The sequence below is a fragment of the Formica exsecta genome, unplaced genomic scaffold (genome assembly GCF_003651465.1).
Source record: "Formica exsecta isolate Colony F162 unplaced genomic scaffold, ASM365146v1 scaffold465, whole genome shotgun sequence".
NCBI classification, from domain to species: Eukaryota; Metazoa; Arthropoda; class Insecta; order Hymenoptera; family Formicidae; genus Formica; species Formica exsecta.
The window spans coordinates 70,230-91,775 of record NW_021851887.1 but is presented as its reverse complement, the minus strand read 5'-3'; the positions used below and the strand labels follow the sequence as shown (position 1 = coordinate 91,775).

Below are 21,546 nucleotides of genomic sequence, written 5' to 3'. Positions count from 1 at the left end.
TCCCTTAATGAAAACGAATCACGCCATCATAAACTTTCCTCTTGTGAGTCAAGAGTGCATAGGGTGCATCGCGAACAAAAGCAGGGCGTAAGGTCCTCTCGCGAATCTGCGGGGCATCCAGAAGCGTAGGAGGCTCGGCGTATAAGCGGTAAGCTTTACCTCATTTCTGGCAATTACAGGGGATGCCAGAATCCGCCGCAAGAATCAACCCACTCCGGCCGCGTGTGTGTACCATCCGCCTCTGTTTAGGTGAACCACCCCTTCGTGGTGCGCGTGTGCGCGCGAGCTTGCTCGCTCGTGTACGTTCATCCCCTACATGTACGTGTACAGTCGCAAGGGCACACATACACGCGCGCGTGCACGCTACCCTCGTGACGCTCGCACGTACACACCCTGGTGGGGTCGAGACGCGTCATGGGAGTCCGTCCGCCCTCCTCAACCCTGCGGCTACCCCATCTAAGAGAGAGGGTTACTATCAAAACCCCTCGATTGAGCACCGCTGATCTCGCCATGTTCCTGTATCCTGGTCGCGATTGGCCATGGATTCAACGAACAACCCCGCCGATTCGTCGAATCGGGCCACGCCTCGCGAGGCTGCTGCCCGGACCACCTCTTTCGTCGGCAAGTAGTCTCTCCGGGAGTAGTTGTGTACAGCTGCAACAAAGGCCACCCCGATAGACGACGGCCGGCTAGTCCTCGTTGACACGACGCACGCTCAAGAGCTTCGACGGGGAAGATTCCATTTGACGTCTGCGAAAGTGAATAAACAAGGACGAGGTCGAATGTCATTCCGTCAAGAGATCGAAGGATACATTCCCTTCCTGTCACTTTTTCCTGGTCTAAATAGGCGATCGCAGTGGATGCAGGACATTCAAGAGACTCCGTTAAGAGCTCCGGATTTTGGACGATAATCCGGAGTCGGTAAACGATAGCAAAGAAACAAATCCTGGAAATTAGGACTAGGACTGGCGATGAACGTTTTGCAAAATTTCGGTGAACGAACATCTATCTCTTATCGTTGACTGATGTTAGAAAAGACAAGTCAGTTTCGTCGACAGAAAATGTAATAAAAGTGCCATGATTTGTGAAGAGGTGATAAGTGACGACGGGGATTCATTATGAAGTTTATCTCCGTGTATTAAATAAACGAACACATCGGAGTGGATATATCTATAAGATCCAATTTAATTTCGCGGACATGATCTCGTCAATCGCGATTAATGCAGTCTAAATATTCCAAGACAATCTCATAAAAACAAAGGTTTTAAATCTACATGCACACTTTTTTAAATGATATCTGCGTTTTCTCTCAGTTTTATAATCATTATTGAAACTGATTAATCCCTCTTCTCTCAAACGGTGCGTGATGTTATTCGAGATGCACTTTACGGTGAAGAACACGTGTGCTAAAAAGTTTCGTCGCGCGATTATCGAACTGTAGTGCATCTACAGAATCATTCGCGGGATCCTTAACCGGCGAGAGGGTGGTCCAGCTCGAAGCGTTCCATCTCTGCGAAGAGTCCTGTGTACGAGTTCCCGACGATGGATTCTCAGCAGTTGGTTGACACGGCTTCTCAGAATAGTCAGGACATTGTCTTACCAAAACCGACCAGCAGCACCCCGAGACACAGTATCGATGCAATTCTTGGATTGGCCAGTCATAAAAGAACTCATCAAGAGATGGAGGACACAAATCGCGACGCGCAAGAAAATACTGGTACCACAATTTCACTATTGCTATATTACTAATGTTTAACACGCAACATTATTCTTATACTCTCCCTTAGATACGATTTTAGTACATTATAATGAAACTCTACAAAATTTTGAAATTTATTTATTTTCTGTTTAATATATAAAAATAATAATCACTTTTTCTAATATATATCCTACTAAAATTATTATGTTAAAATGACGTCAAAAATTTATCATATTAAAACATTAATATTGATTTTGAAATAGTCCTTAGAACTTGTCAACATCTGAGACAAAACACTATGGTGTAAACATATATGTATTTTGTAATATTTTCAAATCACTCAGCTATCATAACAAAAAAGGACTCAATGTTTTCCTTCTTCGAACTTACAACACAAGTTTTATTCGCGTCTATCTCGGGTGTCGTGCTTTTCAGTCAATCGTCCGGAGTTTGCTAAACGACAAACAACTAAATTTCGTGTTGTCCGTTAAAGCAGCGTGCTTCTTTCTTAAGTTTGTCTCTACGTTTAACTGTCAAAATTCTGAACAAACAAACGCAAATTTGCAAAAGATCTCATCGTTTCCTCGTGCCGTCGGATTGATCAACGCAGAAATAACGCCCTACGCAGAGTTTCCTTCCCCATTCTAAGGTAACATATGCAAAGCACATCAATCTTCAAATTATAAAATACTCATACCACCTTTCGAAACTCGTTAATGATACAGTTTCGATCATCCGTTCCATCCCCAATTACTTTCATTTACGTCTATCCATCTGCAGTTCATTAGTCGCTATCGCATCATTAATCACTCCTTCATCGCGCTCCGATGTTAGATATTTATTACACAAATTTTATAAGTCGTTTATCAATCATTTATTAGTTATCAATTTTTAGTTTCTTTCTTTTTTTTCAAATTATACAAGATTTTGATTTTAAATCGCTCGATTTTGTGCGCTCTTGTAAAAACCAACAAGATAACTCCGATCGCATTTAGATACAAACTCTCGTGATATCATTGCCCCAAAACGAAAAATCAATGGCGCACTAATAGCCCTGACGGGAGAATGAACCGCATTTCGACCGACGGCCGCGTGTAGTTTTCCACCGGAGACCGATCATTTTTTTCGCATTTACGGGTTAATTCGATTAGCAGACTAAACCATTTCACTGTTCGTCCGTTGAATCTTGCATCCTGCCGGACAGGCACGATCAAGCGTCGCGAATTAGCTTTGCCATCCTGTCTGACAGTTGCGTTACGGGCAGTAATGCAATTTGATCGAATTTCGATTAATTATCGCTGCAGTTGTGCGACCTCAGTTCCGAGGACAAGATTTAGGAAAAACAATCGGGTAGTGAACGCAACAAAATAACAGGAAGTCGAAAGAATAACTGATGCGTTCAAATAAATTCATACAATGCGATAATTATTTAATAATAAAATTAATTGCTATTATTAATTATTATCGTAAATCGATGTAAATATATCGTCATTAAAAAATGTTATTAATTTTATTATTGTAAAATTATTACATTGTTTCATTTGTCTATGCATCGTCGCGCTCGTACAATAGTTTATACATGGAACTAAGTTTTTCATTACAGAATAATTGTTTTGTTTTTGTAGCTTAAAATATTTCCATGTATTTGGATTTTTAGCATACATCATAATATAAAAAAATATAAATTATTTAAACTGAAAAATAAAATTATAGTATGGCATTTAGATATACGTACACTTCATTAGAAAATGTTATGGACCGGTGAAATAACGCTAATGATATAAATAAATACGTATTATTTTAGATAATAATCGTGTTCGTTGCGTGATTTTCTACCATATTGATGAGATCAATTACATTGCATGCTACCTTTTTTACTTTCGTAAGCCATTTTGCGTTCTATTATTTAATTCATGCTATATCTCGCAACAAATGGGAATTTATTCAAACATCGAAGTATAATCGCTATTTTATTTCTATTACGTCGAAATAATTCGAATTAGTACTTCGCTATACATCCATGATTCATATCGATGATGATTAAACGTTTGATGAGCTAAACGTTTCCGAAGCCAGCTGGCCGCATATGATATTAATCATCGTGATTAGTACATTTAAATGCAATATAAAAATAGAGAATGTTTCTAAATTCATTATCATTTTCATTATAATTTCATCCAATACTAAAATATTGAAGATGAGAAAGAGAGAAACAAAATCTTTTATTAAATAATTCAATTAGATTGAAACTTAATTGCACACATTTATCTCTCTAAACTAGAACGGGACAATTATCTCTTGACGAAATGTTTTGATAAATATTCTAGATGACACGATATGAATAAATACTCAAAGTGAAACAGACTCAATACCATCGTGAATGCGAACAACGTCACACGCACTTTGAAATATAATTAGAAATTCTAATTTTATATTCCATTAGCTTCGTTTCATTAAAGTAAAGCCCGCGTAAAAAGTCTCGGATAATATATTGTCTAATATATTGTCTAATCATTCCAAGAATAGGTGTTGACGTCAGTTTCCCGCGCGGAACCGGATCGCACACCTGCCGCACGTGCGGTTCCGCGTGTTCACGGGGGTGCTCGGTATGCCGAGGGCCTCCGTCTTGCAAACGTTAGCGTGTAATTAGAAAATCGTTAGTATCTCGCGACGGATCTCGTTCGTCGAACTAGACGAACGCGCGCTAGCGATCGAAACCGATCCGGACGGGCCGATTATATACACACATATACGAAACGTACATATATCCGATAATTCCTGTTTCGAGACACTCTCGTCTCTATGCGGCTCGCCTACGCTGCCCGCGAACTGTCGTTCGTGTCATTCTGAAAATCCGCGCGGGGCGAGAGCGCGAGTTATCGACGCAACACTTTCGGCGGAAGGGTCGGAATCGACAAAACAATTTTGTGCCGGCGCTGCCATTATTGGTAGATACGAGCGGGAAAAAAATGGGCAAACAGTTATATGTCGAATATCATTTCTATAAGCGATATAAATTAATATTGTCAAAGCGCGTACATTTTTTTTTTTTTTATTTCCGCGACGATCCGATAATTCCTGTTTCGAGACACTCTCGTCTCTATGCGGCTCGCCTACGCTGCCCGCGAACTGTCGTTCGTGTCATTCTGAAAATCCGCGCGGGGCGAGAGCGCGAGTTATCGACGCAACACTTTCGGCGGAAGGGTCGGAATCGACAAAACAATTTTGTGCCGGCGCTGCCATTATTGGTAGATACGAGCGGGAAAAAAATGGGCAAACAGTTATATGTCGAATATCATTTCTATAAGCGATATAAATTAATATTGTCAAAGCGCGTACATTTTTTTTTTTTTATTTCCGCGACGAAGAGCAAACGTGGTCGACAGACGGATATTATCGCGATGCTTATCGTAATTTTTAATAGTGTGTCGTATTTTCTCTCGTGTTAATAATAGTTTTTATAATAATCTGTATAGAGAATTACAATTTTCATTAGAAATTCGGTAAAAGTAATATTTACTAATAGTAAAATTAATTTTAAATCAAATACATATGCACGTAACATAATTTAACATTGATCGATATATAAATTATCAACCATTCGTGTTTCGGTAAATGTAGTTATTGATTAATTCAATTTTTGATTAATTCTTAATTCTACAAAATATATGTAAAGATACTAAATATCATCGTGCAGCGTTAGTATATAAAAGACTTATCGTTTCATATATACAACATATATTTTTATTTGGATAACAATTTTTATTAAATATTCTTAAATCAAAACAACGCATAATCTTGTTGGTGGTGAAAAGGATAAAAGAAATCACACACATCAACTTGAAAAAGTAAATGTGTAAAGTCGTTCTTATCTGATTTCGAACTATAATAAACTTGAATAGGCCTGTCAAATCTAATATGTTCGACGTAGGATTAATCGTCGGCGTTTATTCCCAAGGATTTACGCTGATCGTTTTCGGTGAAAACTATGGAATGAGTTTTGAGAGAGGGAGGGGAATGGAAGGACCAACCGCGAGAGAAATGTACCAAGAGAAAGACGGAGGCTGCTTAGCCAGGACCCAATCTTGTCCCGCTAATCGAATTATCATTAATTATGATACCGTGCGCGCGCGCGCGAGAAGAGTAAGAAGGTAAAAGACGAAAGGCCGCCACTAATAAGTATGAAAAAGAACGTAAGGGAGAAAGAGAGAGAGAGAGAGGAAGAGAGAAGGATAAAAAAAAGAGAGAAAAATTGGGAAGGAGATAGGTGGAAGCGGCTTTAAGTCGCTTCTTAAGAGGTGAATTGACGTGCCTACTAATGGATCGTGCCTGCCTCGTCCTTTCTCCTTGTCTCTCCCTCATCATCTTTTCCCTTCTCTTTTTCTTTCTCTACCACTCTTAACACGAGGCTAACAGGTCTGTTATCCTCGGCGAGAATCGGTTGTCTACCGTGCGGTCGCGATTGATCGAAATTAACTCGCTGGAATAACGATCGTTGTCGCGACGTGTGCGCGAGCGCGATACACGTTATTTGTACACGTGTCACCGTGCTACATTGTGATTTTAGTATTTGTCAGATTCTTGTTTTAGCTTCTGGACTCATAAAATAAAGCCATATCGCATTAAGTATAAATGAAGGAGATACTTAGATGAACGATTGATTGATATGTATTCTTATTTGTTGAGAATGATTCGCCATATTATTCTCAATCCGGTACATTTCATAATCAATTTTTTCACATTTACTTTACAGCAAATATAATATAACTTACACACATGAATATATATACATATATACAATATTTGAAAAAATTTGTACAATGTGATAATAATTTTTATATGATTGAGACAACGCAAATTTTATTTTTAAAAAATTGGAATTAATCTCTTGATAACTATAAAGTTTCACTATGAGATAATAATCTTTTTTGTATTTTGGTACATTTTAAGTGTGAATGACAATTTTTTAAATAATTTTTATTGACTATTTCTCTGCATAGCTATTATTTTTAAAAGAAAGGTGAATATGTAATAGAAAATTTTTACGTCACACTGATACATCTGTTAATCAAATATTACCCTACCATGGAAGTTATTTTCTTCTTATTCGAACAGCTCACTGTTCGCAAATAATTCTCTGCTTTTACGTATAATTTGTCTAATCATTAATATAAATTGCAGCACATACAGTATTGGAAGAAAATATTGCAACTCGCGCTTTCCAACCGATGGAAAGGATAAAAAGTGTAAGATGAATAATGGTAGAATAAGCCAATTAAACGATGTATTAGTCGAACAAATGTGAAATTGCTTTCAGTGCGCAAAGTCAATCCCGCGACGTGATATGAACAGTGATGTTAACACACTTCATATTAATTCTTCGTTGTATTACGAGAGTTTCCCACCAATATCTGTCTAATTCCTTTTAACGCCGTGCTAATGTCATTAACTTTCCGCTTCGTAATTTCATCATCTGCCTCGCAAGTTTCACAATTATTCTGTCTAATTCAATTCCCGATATCAAGTCATCTTCCCCGAGTCGTAATTAATCGTGCGCGCGACTGATAATATCTATGCTAATTACAATAAATTACCGCGACAAATTATTCGCGACTATCTCGAACTTGTATGTGTATGTGTGTGTTATTTATTTGCATAAACAATATCCGTGCAACAAAATTGACTTATCTAAAAAAATTTTATGTATCTATCATTCTCTCTCTCTCTCTCTTTCGTTCAATAAAATAAAATTAGCATAAAGTATACATATACTGTATTTTAAAGTAAAAAAAAAATTAAATGACTTCTTCATAAAATAAAGTATCATTGCAAAACTGTTAACGAGTGCTAGTATCAATTATTTCGTCAAACCGGATAAATTATGCCCGCAAATGCATACCCGAAATACTTTATCAAAACGATTATCTCACGAATAAATATTTCGTTATTTTACCTATTCTCTCTTGGAAAAAAAAAATCGTATTTCCGTCCGCGACATGACTCGCATTATCACAATTTCATTATTTATCGCGCGTATGTATGTGTATTATACCGCTCCATCTGATTCGAGATTGTGGGAAATATTTACGACCTAGCTTTTACACCGCTAAATTGACGCTAATCTGATAGCGGGCTCTGATATATGATCTACCTACATTTATCAACTTAAAATGCAACATCTACATTTTGCAGTAAGCATATCCGCAATATAAATCAATATCTATATTAATTTACAATGTTACACATTCATTCGATGTATATTCGTTTAACGTATCCATTTTGATTTTCTCATTTTCTCTTACTTCGACATTCGAAAGGTCTCAAAAAGCGAACAGTATCACACGCAATCTCTTTCTTTTAATTTTATTTTTTATCCTAAATAAATATTAACTGCCTTTCACTTGGAGACTTTTCCAAGTTAAAATTTGTTGTAGCGTTTTAAACGAGAAAAACCTCTAACAATAAATATCTTAATGCACTATTGGTAATGTCTATATCACGAAAATCTATACCACGACTTTTTACGGAGACGTAACATAAGGGCGTCGCGAGTCGCGTCGCGTCGGGCCAGAGCGCCGCACGTAAAAGCGCTTTGTTAGGGGGAGCAATTTCGATCGCGTGACAACACGCGGGTGCGCAACCATGTTGGAGGGGCATCGACGATTACATGTAATTTTATACCCCCCGTTTATTGCTGGGACCTCCGTCGTTTTTCGGCTGCAAACATTTCGCACTTACGATTCAATCGCAAATAGATCGTAGAAACAAATATATTTAAAAAACAATCACTGATATTTCTATTGCACATCCTCAAGTTGCGACGACATTAAATGGAAATTTTTGAACCATTTTATTTTTTGAAAATTCATCATCGGAGATATCAAATTTGTGGCAATAAATAGATACAAATTTCCTCGATATAATAAATAATCATAGATAATCGTTGTTCAGAAAAAAGCGAATAAAACTGATTAACCAATAACGAACATTGTTATATATATCCCGACATTCTTTTTTAGAAGAATGATTTTTACAATAAAGAATATGCCATTAAATAGATTGCATACAATATTGTTTTATTTACGTATTCGAGAATCAATGCTTTCGTAAATATTACTTTTCGTCAACAATTTTTACAACAATAATTGTTGCGAGATCGATCGATCTAATCGAGATTTCAGCGCTACGCAAAGAAGCGTGTTTTCTGCGGATACGCCAAATTCTTTTTCTTTTATCGTGCCAGCGAACGAGACGAGAACGCGCGACTTGCGCCATTCCGCACTGATTTAACCAGATTACCGTTGGATCAAAGCTTGCGAGAGTAGTAATTGGCGCATAGGTGTCGCCGATCAATCGTACACCGGGCATCGTGGAATCTATTTTACTGCGCTCGGATGTCGAAGTGCCTCGTGATCGATAGTCGACTACGCCGAGACGGAAATCTGCATATATAGATGTAGATATATAGGGAATATGTGTATCACATCGTACAAGATGGAGAGGGAGGAAAGCGAGAGATATGAACACGAGCAAGCATGAGAGAGAGAGAGAGAGAGAGAGAGAGAGAGAGAACGAGGAATACAGATGGATATATATACATAGGCAGGCATGGAGGAAGTAGAGAGACGCTCGCGGTGCAGTATTGGCGTAATTTGTGCAGCGATTAGCAATCGGTACGTCATTACCACGATTAATATTGACGCCTGGATAATTCAGGACGTACGCGCGCGTATGTGTGCGAGCCGTCAGTCACTTTGCCGATCTGCGTGCGTGCGTGCATGCGTGCATGCACACGTGCGAATATCACACGCGTACAGGTCTTTCTGACTGGCTCATAAAGCAGGCACGCATATGTACGTACGCACACACGCGCGACATGGCGCGATGTCGGCAGAGATATCCCAATAAAGCCCGCGCACGCCACCGAACAATTAAATTATTAACTAGTAACGATAACGAGGGGCTGCCCGCGTTGATTACTATTGTAACGAAGGCACCATCAAGAATGTATCCATAAATCGCGCGAAAGAAACGTAAACAAAATAAATCGTTTCTCTACTCCCATGTCTTAACGTGCGTATATTAGGCCGGAAACGTCGGCTGCGCAAATTTTAGTGTAATTGCCAAGTGTCAACTCCGCCGGGAATTACCGGGGCGACACGTGCCGTGAAATATCGAAAAACCAACGTCCGTCAAGTAGATAGTCATCAACGATGGTTGTAGCCGCTCGAATAGACGAACGTAGACGTGACAAGATTGTCCGATGCTGAGAATTAATTGGAAGCAGTGACAGATTTATGCAAGGATTCAAGGAAATAAATTTTTGGATTAAATAATATTTAAGCACGATATAAAGGGGGTCTTTATTCTTCATTTTGGAATAGAGAAAGAGGAATGTGAACGCGATACTTTAATTTACTCTTATTATTTATTTTAAGAATAGTGTTTTTCCACCAAATTTCGAAAGTTGGATACATCAATTGTACATATTTTATTCCGTCACATATTATTTCGAAAATGTTAAATTGATTTTTTAAAGTGTTACATATTTCTTAACATCTTCTCGACTGACCGATGAATGCCGTACGTTGACTCGTTTAGACGGAAATTCTATCCTCGCGACAAGAACCCGATGACAGCTTAAGAACCTTACTTCGAGCTTTGTTGAGACACGCGCATTCGTGCGCTCGTCGTCGTTCTGACGATATAATTCGATACCGGTACGCGAATAATCGACGAATCCGATATCCATCTTGCCGGGCAAAGATTAAGCGCGAGCGTTCTCCCGTTCTTTCGCTTCCTCGTAAACAGCTTACGATGTCTGTGTGAGCGTGTTGTAACAACGAGGAGAAAAGAAACTGCCTCAATTAAGTACCTTACGCCAATTTATAAAGTAATTTACTCATACGCTGTGTTTTATTAACGCGATTATCGTTGCTAGATCGGCATCGGTCATCTTAAAATTTAATTTATTACAGACTTAGGAGGGAGAGTTTTAATGTAACGACTCTTCGAGGAGGAAAGATAACCCGTTTACATTCGCTTGCGCCGATAAAGAAAAACCTTGCCCGGAGATATCGATCAGAAACCAGTTCGCTAATTTACGCTCTCTCTCCATCTCTCCATCTCTCTTTCTCTCTCGCTTTATTAATCCCCCGTCAATTAACTGTACTAACAGCTCCCGATGATCCGAGTTCTCCCTGTGTGCTTTAAATAAATTAAATTTGCTGGAAAGTATTGGCCGGCGTTAAGTACTACCGTTTCTCTAACGCGATAATAAAAACACTCGTCCGCCGTGTCTCGAGCGGGCAAAAGAGCACCGTCTCGCGGGCGGAGACACCTCTCGAGGATCGATACGTGCGTCGGATTAAAGAGCGCGACAGGTGACAGTGGCTTTTACGAAGAAATTTCCGTCGAAACTTTGTGCCGCGCAAAGTGGCCATTGCGTTTCGTTCCGGAGATAAAAACTGAAAGAGTCGGGATGGGAGAGAGCGGGTGGAAAGAGAAAGCGAGAAAAAGAGACAGAGTAAGAGGAGGAAGACAAGGGAAAAGAAGGAACGACACCGGTGATGGTCCACGAGAAGACAAATTCTGTAATCCTCTTTGGTCGGCGAGCTAAGCCCTCTATGTGACGGCACATACCTTTCCTCTTTCTCTTATTTCCCCTCCTGTTCTCCATCTTTCCCTGTCTCGCCTCCGTCTCCCTCCTACGCCCGATCAAGGAAATTAGATTCCGAATCGACAGCCGTGCTTAAGTACAAACGACGGCGTGGTATATCCTGCACCGAATATCGAGCAGTATCCATGAAGAAATCTTCCGTTTCTCTCGTAAGAAATTCTCTATATCATGCGCTTGAGAAACATTTATATTTCACAAAAAAAATTCTCGATAAGTTTGTAATCGAAATGTAATTGCATAGAATATTGACCAAATTCAACAAATAAAAAAATATAGTTTCTTTGTAATAAAATATCTTGTAATATAAAAGTTGCTTTTTGTATGTTTAAATTTGAAAATTTTAAAAATCTTAGAAAAGACAAATAATAATAATAAAACAAAATTAATAAAATTATTGTAATTTATGCTGAAATAGAATTATGATATCACTATCACAGTTAAACGTATTCGTTGGATATGCATTAGCGTCGCGGATTAAACGATTCTGATTACATCACTTTTCCTCAGGCGAGCTAACTAAAATAGCACGGATCGAAATACTAATCATTTTGGGCATCTAGTCTTTGATTATGAATACCGCGCTGGGCGTATCAATATTGAACAGGAAATTCAATTAAATACGCGGCGAACTCTAATATCTATATTCCACGCGGCGTATCGCCGAGTTTACAAAATCATCGCGCGTCTATCCTCCTTTATCCCTGATATCGTTGATCTCGCGCAATTTTCGCATCGCCTATCAATTTTCACATCATTCACTCTGCCTTATAAACGACTGTTAACCTTCCGTGATTACGAAATTGAGGATGAGCGATGATGAGAAACTTTTCGCGTTTTAGCGATATAACGACATTACGAAGGAATTTCAAGCTTCTGCAAAATTTGTTGTCCCGAGATATCAGTTAATTAATTGATAAGCTGATGAACCGATAAGCGCTCGAAAAATTGTCATTGTGAAATAATATTGAATTACGAATGTCTAAAAAAAATCGCGAAGATTCATTGGTTTTATGTAACCATCTTGACACTTGATTGGCGGTTGACCGGCTTCTCGTTTTATACTCTAAAGTACGATTCTCCTTTAACAAATGCCAACGGGACGTTAATTAATTTGGTCGGCATTCGGGGATATCATCGTTCGCGACTGATACGAAAGCTCGTATATTTGTTGGAATCAATTCGTTTACCTCTAATTCATCATTCGCGACATTTGCTCGCAAATATATTAAACGCGCGCTTTGGGATATATGCGGTTTACATTACAAACACATGGAAACGAACTGAACCACCAGTCTAGCCGCTTTTAATAAGCACGTAACAATGCATAACTTTTGACATATTTGATATGATGATTTTTTTCAAGTTCTATTTCGCACAGTCACGTCGCTAAACGGCGAAAAATTTTACTACACAGATATCTATGATATTATTTGTCCAGATATCAATATTCTGTTGCATTGTAAACGAAATATTGTCTGTCAAAATTAGAATACTTTATTAGAATACGCCATGCGAAATATGCACATGTGCATATGGTTTTACTCATTTGATGGATAATAATTTATATTCTAATACTTTTATCGAAAAACATTTCATACGAGATGTAAAATCTAAAAAAGAATATGCCGTGATATGCAATGATAATATTAATTATCTATATTAGTACAAATTATTTAAAAAGGTTTAATTATATCACGAAATATTTATGATACATAATTCTTACAAGCCCTAAAGATGGCTTTTAACGTACGATCACTTTGAATAATGCAAGCAATAAGAGAACGTAAAAGCATTATTTATTCTTTTTAGCTTCGATAATTCATCTCGGTTTTACATCTCACTTGCAGACACAAATCTGCGTGTGCTATCATTCTCCCGGGAATGACGCGCGACGCATTAACTCGCCGCTAACGCGTTCTTCAATCGACGCCTTAACTCGATTAAGCCGCCTAGAAGAATCAAAGAGCCCCCATGGCGTTTTGAAATTTATCAGCGATCAGTGTTGGCCCATTAGAGTCGGTGGCCGACTCGAGGACCACGAATCTTTCTCTTTCTCTCTCTCTCTCCTTTTCCTGGCCTTGTGTGCATCGTCCATTACACTATCTGGTCGTGTCAATCTCTTAAGTAGCTAGAACCGACTAGGACTTTGCATCTGCGCGATACCATCTTCTCCGTCGCTTGTAAACGCGAAATACCGGCGACTGCTCATCTCTCTCGGAGATCGTGTCACAAAATTGTTGCTCAAGATATCTTTATTCGTGCCGATGAGAACACGGGGGAAACGTAAAATGTTTCAATTATTCTATACTTTGATCACATTATAAGTAGAATAAAAGTAATGTAAAAGTTACATTAGATAACGTCGCGAATTTTGGCGAGTTTGTCTGATGAATCTCTTTTACACAAGACATATAAATTTATTTTTTATTAATACGATATAAATATATTTGTTATTAATAGTATAAAATGTGATATTACACAGGAATAGATATAAATTTTCCGTTATTTTTCTTTCTTTTTTTAAGGACTTAGAAATTTCTAAAACTATAAATTTCACGTAAATTTTTGTAACGCGCGAAAAGTGATATATGCGACTCTTTAGTCCGACATTTAACCGGCCCCAGTCTCAATTCTAATCTCCGATATTCGAATGTATAATGTAATAATTTTTCGAACAATAGTATCGCGTTTAAACGAAAATACAGGTCGTTCGCAACAATATATGTACCCCTCGATATAATGGGGCGGCAAGTAGTAAGAGCAACCCACCGCACCGCCACGTTGCATCTGCCCCGTAGGATTTAATCACGATGGTTACTCTGTCCCGACCGAAACCAATTATTGCACAGACGTATCCGCGCGCATATACACGAGGCATCCAGTTATTCGAATCAGACGTGTATACGCCTACCCGCATCACAGAAATCCGCTTCTGCAAATATCCGTACAATTCGAGCGATCGTCGCGCGCGCAAACAATACAAGTGTTTCGGTCTCATTTTCTGCCTCTTTCAATTTTTTAATTCATACAAATAAACAACTGAAACATAAAATAGCTCGCGTGAACGCACCTCGCGTGATATGTCAATCATTTATTCGTAGTTATTTAAAAACTTGGCGAAGAATGAATAATTACCGCTCTACATGTATTTATTATATACATATTTTTAATAATACATATTAAAATTAATTGAAAATAATTTCTTGTAGCTCCTTTCAAGTTTCCTAGATACGTTTTTACACGAAAATAACGACAAGCAACTTCCAGGTGTAAATTTCCAACTTCTATACTCAGATGTCGGATGAAATTTCATGCAGAGCAGGTATACGAATAAACTTTTGACATGCACGCATAGTTGTACGCCTTCCGGAAAGCTAAATTAAATTAGCTGATAACCTTTCACCATGATGCATCTGCAAACATTTGCAATTTCTGTCTTGCAATCCCGATTGGCCAATTAAAATTTACCGAGAGATTCAAAATAGCGACATTGTTAAATTTCCTATATCGAATCATGCATTGTTTCTGGAGAATGGGAGGATTTATTGTTATAAATATATTCATATAACAAACATTTAAAAATAAATTTGCTTGGTACTCATAAACGTAATAAATTATTTTCTTCTTATCATTTTCTGAAAATTTTAAACATTTTTATTAATAGAAGACATTTGGACATAATGCTGAAATAAATTGTTATTGAATCACATCATAATAAAAACGCTCTACAATATCAACGTTTTCGGAGATTCTAATTTTAAAGTTTTTAAATTATTAAGTATCCAAATTTTCCATATATAAACACATCCCAAAATTATTTATTTAGGCTAATAATCTCTCATCAAATTTCTGCGGAATTTCTTAGAAAATTGATCAACACAATACGCATACGTTCAGGTTCACACAATTTTCTGATTGATTAGCTCGATATATAGATTCGTCCCTGAGAGGTCAGGCGATTCAGAACAGACTCTGTTGCCGACGCGGATGCATGCCAAAGGAGATAGCGTGAAGGAGGATCGGCGAGAGAGAGAATGGGAAAGGTCGGTTGGTGGAGGTGAATTGAGGCCGAAGAAGTGGTGGAAACGGGAGCGCGCGGCGGGACGGTAGCGTCGGCGGCATTCTCGGGGAAGAGAGGGAGAGAAGAGGGGGAGACATTATTGATTGTTGTTGATAATTAGCCGGTACAGGCGCGCGCGTCAATCACCCGGCCAAGGCGATGTTATTAGGCTGTTGGTTAGCGCCGGGCGAAGCTTCTCGCGAGGAAGCTATATACGCCGGGATGTATATACGTGGATGTTGCGTGGGTACGTGCGCGTGTGCGTGGATCGCGGATGCGTGACGCGCCAGCGGCTGCGCACGCTCGCGCGAGTGCGCGCCGAACGCCCGCCATTGAGCCACCCGATTACCTCCCCTTTTCCTTCCCCCTCACAATTCGATCTAATACGCTGCGCTGCGACACGAGAGAAGGTTAATTATGCAGTTAATGAGAGCATTTAGATGTATATATGTATATATACTCGTGCATATATATATATATATATATGACATGCATGTATATCAAAGAAAATACCCTACTTATATAAAGGCTACATAGATACATAACATATATATATATATATATATTAAGCAGAGTTCCTCTAGAGAGGTGCTGCCCAAAAGAGAAACTTTACGATCGACAGAACAGATGAGAGAGAGAGAGAGAGAGAGAGAGAGAGAGAGAGGCGAGGGTAGAATTTACGACAGGAGTAAGTGCGGAGGAAGGAAGGAGTGAGCGATGGGAGAGAGGGAGGGATGGCAGGGTGTGTTCGATGGAAAATACCTATTTGCTCCCGCGGTCCCGCAGGATCAATCTCTTCGTCGGTGGCGCTGTTCGGTTTCTTGGACGATATTACACTCGGGGACGGGAATAATGCGAGGTTTGATCGGGCGTTCGTCGACGAGTAACCGCAACACCCGGGATGGATGTAATTTGCAGGGAAAATGATCGCGTAATAGTTCGCCCAGTGAGCGACGCGTTCTGCATTGTGTCGCCTTGTATAGTCGTATTAATATCGACAGAATCAAGAAAGAGCTAAAGAGAAACGTAAGATTGAAATTTATTTGTACCTGTTTTTTTTTTTTTATTCATTTAAATTGCTCGCCACAAGAGTTTTTATGACTTTCATAAGGTTTCTTGTAAATTTCACATTTTTTATATATTATGCAAATTCTTGATAATTAAATAGAATTTCATTTAAATTTGCTAAATAAAAATTATATATTTTTGATAGAATATTAATAGTTATTTAACACAATCTCTGATACTCGCTAAAAGAAACCGCGTGAAAGTTTAGCTTTTTAGACGATATTACCTCGAAAATGAAAATAATGTGAGTTTTGATTGGGCATTTGGCCACAAGTAATCGATGTCCAGAGAGGTGTAATTTGCAAGGAAAAAGATAGCGTATTAGCTTGCCGCGTGTTGACGCTTTAAGTTCCTTCACAACGACGCAAAGTGTTCGAAAATTACCCAGTGATTACTCACTTAATGATTTAATCAGCGAAATTGCACGGTCTGACGACGATCGCGTAATTTACGAGAAAATTGTAATTTATACGAAAGTAGGTGAGAAAAAAGTGTACGGATAGGCACCAATATACAATGCTAGACTTTAATTTTCGAAACAAGCGAGTCTTTTTAAATCGAATAATATGCACAAGTAATATTTATTTTTAGAAGAAAAATTTTTAGAAGATATTTATACAAAATTCAATATTAAACAAAGTTGCTCTCGATGAAACGATGTAAAATAAAATTTTTTTTGCGAGATAAGAATAGATATAGATGTCATAATTAACGTTTTAAATTACCACAAATGAAATGTCAATCAAGATACGCAAACTGTGTTGTGATATGACATTTTTTCACTTTTCAGAAATAATTTGAGGATTTGGGGCAAAACATTCCCAGTTTCTCTCAAATTTCTGCATATGCATGAAATAATATTGCACTCTATAATTTGTGGTAAAAATACATCACGAGTGAAGATATGGACGATATCGCTAAAGGAGATTTATATTTTCTAAAACCAATGTAAAGCTTCTCATCGCGATGCACCTGCGCTTTGAAAAGTGAAACGATTAAACGATTCGCGCGTCCGACACGACGACGACTATCGCAGTCGGTCGGACAATTAATCCCGCGCTTTAAATCGATTAGACCTCGACCGAAATACCGAGCACGAATGTACGTACCACGTGGCCCCAACAAATACAGCGGAATGACGTCGCGGACATGTTATTTACAGTGGAAATGCGATCGCGTGATCATTTGGCAGCGTAGGTAAATCTTCGCTCCGTTCCCGTTGCGTTGCGCCTTTCGTTAATGACGATAACGACGCGGCAATGTGGCCGTCGCCTTAATAAAGAGCCGGATAAGCGGCGATAGAGGACCTAATTCCAGATGCACGCGTACGTCGCGTCGGTCGGACGCGTGTCGCCCGATATAGAAAAACGTGCGTGCTGACGCGCATTTACAACGATGTTCTCGTTTATTTCGTGAACGATTAAATGATTCTTTCAAGACGTTTAGAAATAAAACCGTTTTCCACGTGACAGTTATAGAAACAATTTATTAGCACAAATTATACGCTGCTTGCTTACGTTCATTTTTTATTAATTTTATTAAACCAGAAGTTTTAATAAAAGCTTTCAAAAAATTATAACAGCCAAATAATATATATTATAAATAAATATATTTTTATAAATATATCTTTATTTTCTTTTTTATCATTTTGCACATATTGCATTATTTCTTATTGCAAATTAAGACAGAAGCTTATATTTCATAATTTTCATCTCTTTCTAAAAGTAATGAAGAAATAAAAGAAATTGATTTTAAAACAGTCCTTAAAGATACATCTGCTAGGATTATAAAATTTTATTGTATTTTACACAAATGTTTCTCCCCGTTTTTATAACGTTTATAAATGATTATTTCCCGTTACACAGTTTCATTCTCGATAAACGATATCCAATTTTCATCAACATTAATATCATAAATGAAGAGAGAAGAAGAAGAAAGAATAATTCTTACTTATTTTCTTAAATTATTGACAAAGAAAAAAATAGCAATTCAGTTCATTCTCTTTGTTGTCCAACAAAATTGGAAGAAAATTAATTAAATTTCGCGCGCGTAACGACGTATACTGCACATAAAACACTGTTACCGCTAATCCGTATTTTATCTTTTACACATAAGCTCATTTTAAGATTACCGTATCCTCGTTAGAAAATATGACAACCGATACTTTATGTACGCTTTCGTTCGACGAGAAAGATAATCCACCTATCGAGCCATAACCAGCGTCTCTTTCTCTTCTCATCAAGTAACGCATGCATTAAATACTCTAATTAATTCTCATTGTCTCTTTTATATTCAACGAAGCATAGCCCGTCACACTTCGCGCCCGCTCGGTCACAAATTGCAAAAAACGTCCAGGAGCGAATGACGTTTTAATGCGCGACCAAATTCACGTGCGCGCGCGGGCACACACGCACACATACGCACACACGTAGACTTTACGCACGTACGCATGCAATTCTGCATAGCCACGCGTGTTGCGGCACTTCTAATAGCTACTATTATGCGCGTATAATGGGGGTAATAGCGCCTGCGACTCCGGATAAATCGATCACCATTACCGCTCCTATTACCAGTAACGACCGTTTCCGAGGAGACCTGACCAACTCGCTCACTCACTCTCCCTCTCTCTCTCTCTGTTGCGGCTTCCAGGTGAGAACAGCTGCAACTCCACCGGCGGCGGCAGCGACGAGGAACTCGGCGCAGGCTGCGGGGAGGACATAAACGGCAACGGGGGCAAGAAGAAGCATCGTCGCAACCGGACGACCTTCACGACCTACCAGCTGCACGAACTCGAGAGAGCGTTCGAGAAGTCCCACTACCCGGACGTCTACTCCAGAGAGGAGCTTGCCATGAAGGTCAATCTCCCGGAAGTACGTGTTCAGGTGAGTCAAAAATTGTCAAGCGAACGAATCGACAAATCGACGCGGAGGAGAAATATTTCCCCTCTCGCATAAATGTTTTAAAATTTAAACGTCAAAACGTAGTGACATCTGATTCTGGAGATATAGACCGTCTTTTATGGCAGAAAGATTTAATTGCTTTAAGATTAATTATTCTTTGTAAAGTAGGCCGTAGATAAAAAATATCTCTTGTCTTTTTTTCTTATGAAATAAAGAAAGAAATGGAAAGATGAAAAACTTTATGAAATCTCTGTAAATGTTTAATAGATTTATAAATTTATTTATTTTATATATTAAGGGTCTTAATCCCAAGACGTAAGCATCTGATATATTTATACCGTTTTTTCCATAGTTAATGTTGGAATATATAAAATTTATAATTAATGATCATTTTGATAATTACACAATAAAAGTAAGCCTTAAAAACTAATAACGTAGATTTTGGCATCGAAACGAGACGAATATTAAGATATTATTTGGATTAAATAGGTAAATAATGCAACTTGGTTGCAAGAAAAATAATTTTACGCGACCTGCAGCACGAACAGCTGATTTATCCTTCCTTGGCCGAAATTTGACGGATACGAATGTCGTGTTCGGCGAATAACCGGCCGGCTGGGTTAACGCTGGCGTTTCCGTGCAAACAATCGGAACAGCAATCGCTGCCTGGCGCGCTTGGGCCGACGTATTAGACTAAATTAAATTAATTATGTGCGTGACAACGATAAAAGCACGCAGTCGCGTGCGACGACGCATCGATTAGACTCCCGGGGGCACGCTGCCGAGCGGGACCAATGGCGCAACTACCGCGATTTCAATGGTTTAACAGAATCATAACTTTGAACTTGATAAGATCCTAATAATCTTTCAATTTACCTTTAAGTACGATTTAAGCTTGAGAATAAAATGTGACTTTTTCAAATAAAATTATATAATATAAAAAAAATGATATAAAATAGATGTCCCAAACAACAATTTATAGATTAGTACTTATAAATCGTAAGGGAGAGAGCTGATAACGGTAATTTCATCTTCCTGAATGAATGTGATTTTTTCTAATAAAAAGAGATAAAAGAGAGAGAGAGAGAGAGACAGCGCGTAGAGAGAAAAGCTAAGAAAAAGGGATCCGTAAAAGGATCTCTCGATCCCCAGGCTCTATCACCACCGCCACCTTGTTACGCTATTGGGCGGAGTTCTCGGCAACATGGGATAATAACCTGGCCGACGGACTTACGAGTACCTGCTTTTTCTTTCTACCTTCTCGAACGCGGAATTGATTTTTACTGGGCGCTCGCCTCAAGTTCTTGTTCCCGCGAATGGCTCTCGCCTGCTGGCGACGGTCAAGATTACGCGTCGATTGCAATTAGGGCTTTATCGAGGCGACCATACTAATTCGTAGTGTCGTGAGCACATTCGGCTCGTTAGAGGGTTGCCATTAAACACGCAATGCGAGAAACGTAGGAATTACCTTTGCTTCTTAAGTGGAATATGGATGGGTTTTAAAAGAGCAGCGATTCAAAAATAGACGAAATCTGTCTGCATGAATCGTCTATCTATTAAATAACCAGGATTTTTCTTATCACTATTAGCAAACAATTTATATAATATCGCACGATAAACATCGCCTGTACTAAAGCTCTATAATTTATTTCTCTCTCTACTTGAAATATATAATGAATAGACATTTAGAAGAATAAACTAATTATAGAGAAACTAATTATAGAAGAAAAATATAATGGCTAATTATATTGCGACAGCTTATTATACGGATAAAATTTTATTTTGCTCAAAAAAATATACTACTAATATAATTATATATAAAACGCAAAAGAAAGAAACTAATAGATCAAGCTCTTCATAAGTTATTTTTCGAAAAATTATTATACAAAGAAATTTTGGGAAATATTATACGTATACTTTTTTTTCTTTTCTATGACAATGGAGTACAAATTTGGATGCATTTAACCAATCGGTGTGAAAAGAATTTCGAAAACGGGAATCCTTAGCGAACACGAGAACCAAAACGAAACGGACGAGGCGTCGCGACAGCTCGGAGGCGTTCGTTCTCCGGCGGCGAGTTTGCAATTAAAAATTTAAATTGCGTTTAAAACCCGCCGAGAGCTACCGACGCGCGCTCTTC

The 21,546-nt window shown here is 38.4% G+C and overlaps 1 protein-coding gene across 4 annotated transcripts in view; it reads left to right on the top strand.

Moving 5' to 3' along the window:
• LOC115241042 (retina and anterior neural fold homeobox protein 2-like) overlaps positions 1–21,546 on the top strand; it is an 82,498-nt gene that overhangs the window by 36,420 nt on the left and 24,532 nt on the right. For 2 of the 4 annotated variants that reach the window (XM_029816556.1, XM_029816557.1), the window contains one exon: positions 19,156–19,388. In XM_029816556.1, the coding sequence (XP_029672416.1) occupies positions 19,156–19,388 (233 nt within the window). Of the gene's footprint in view, positions 1–645; positions 1,718–19,155; positions 19,389–21,546 lie in introns of those variants that run through there. The other 2 variants (XM_029816554.1, XM_029816555.1) reach the window with 2 other exon arrangements.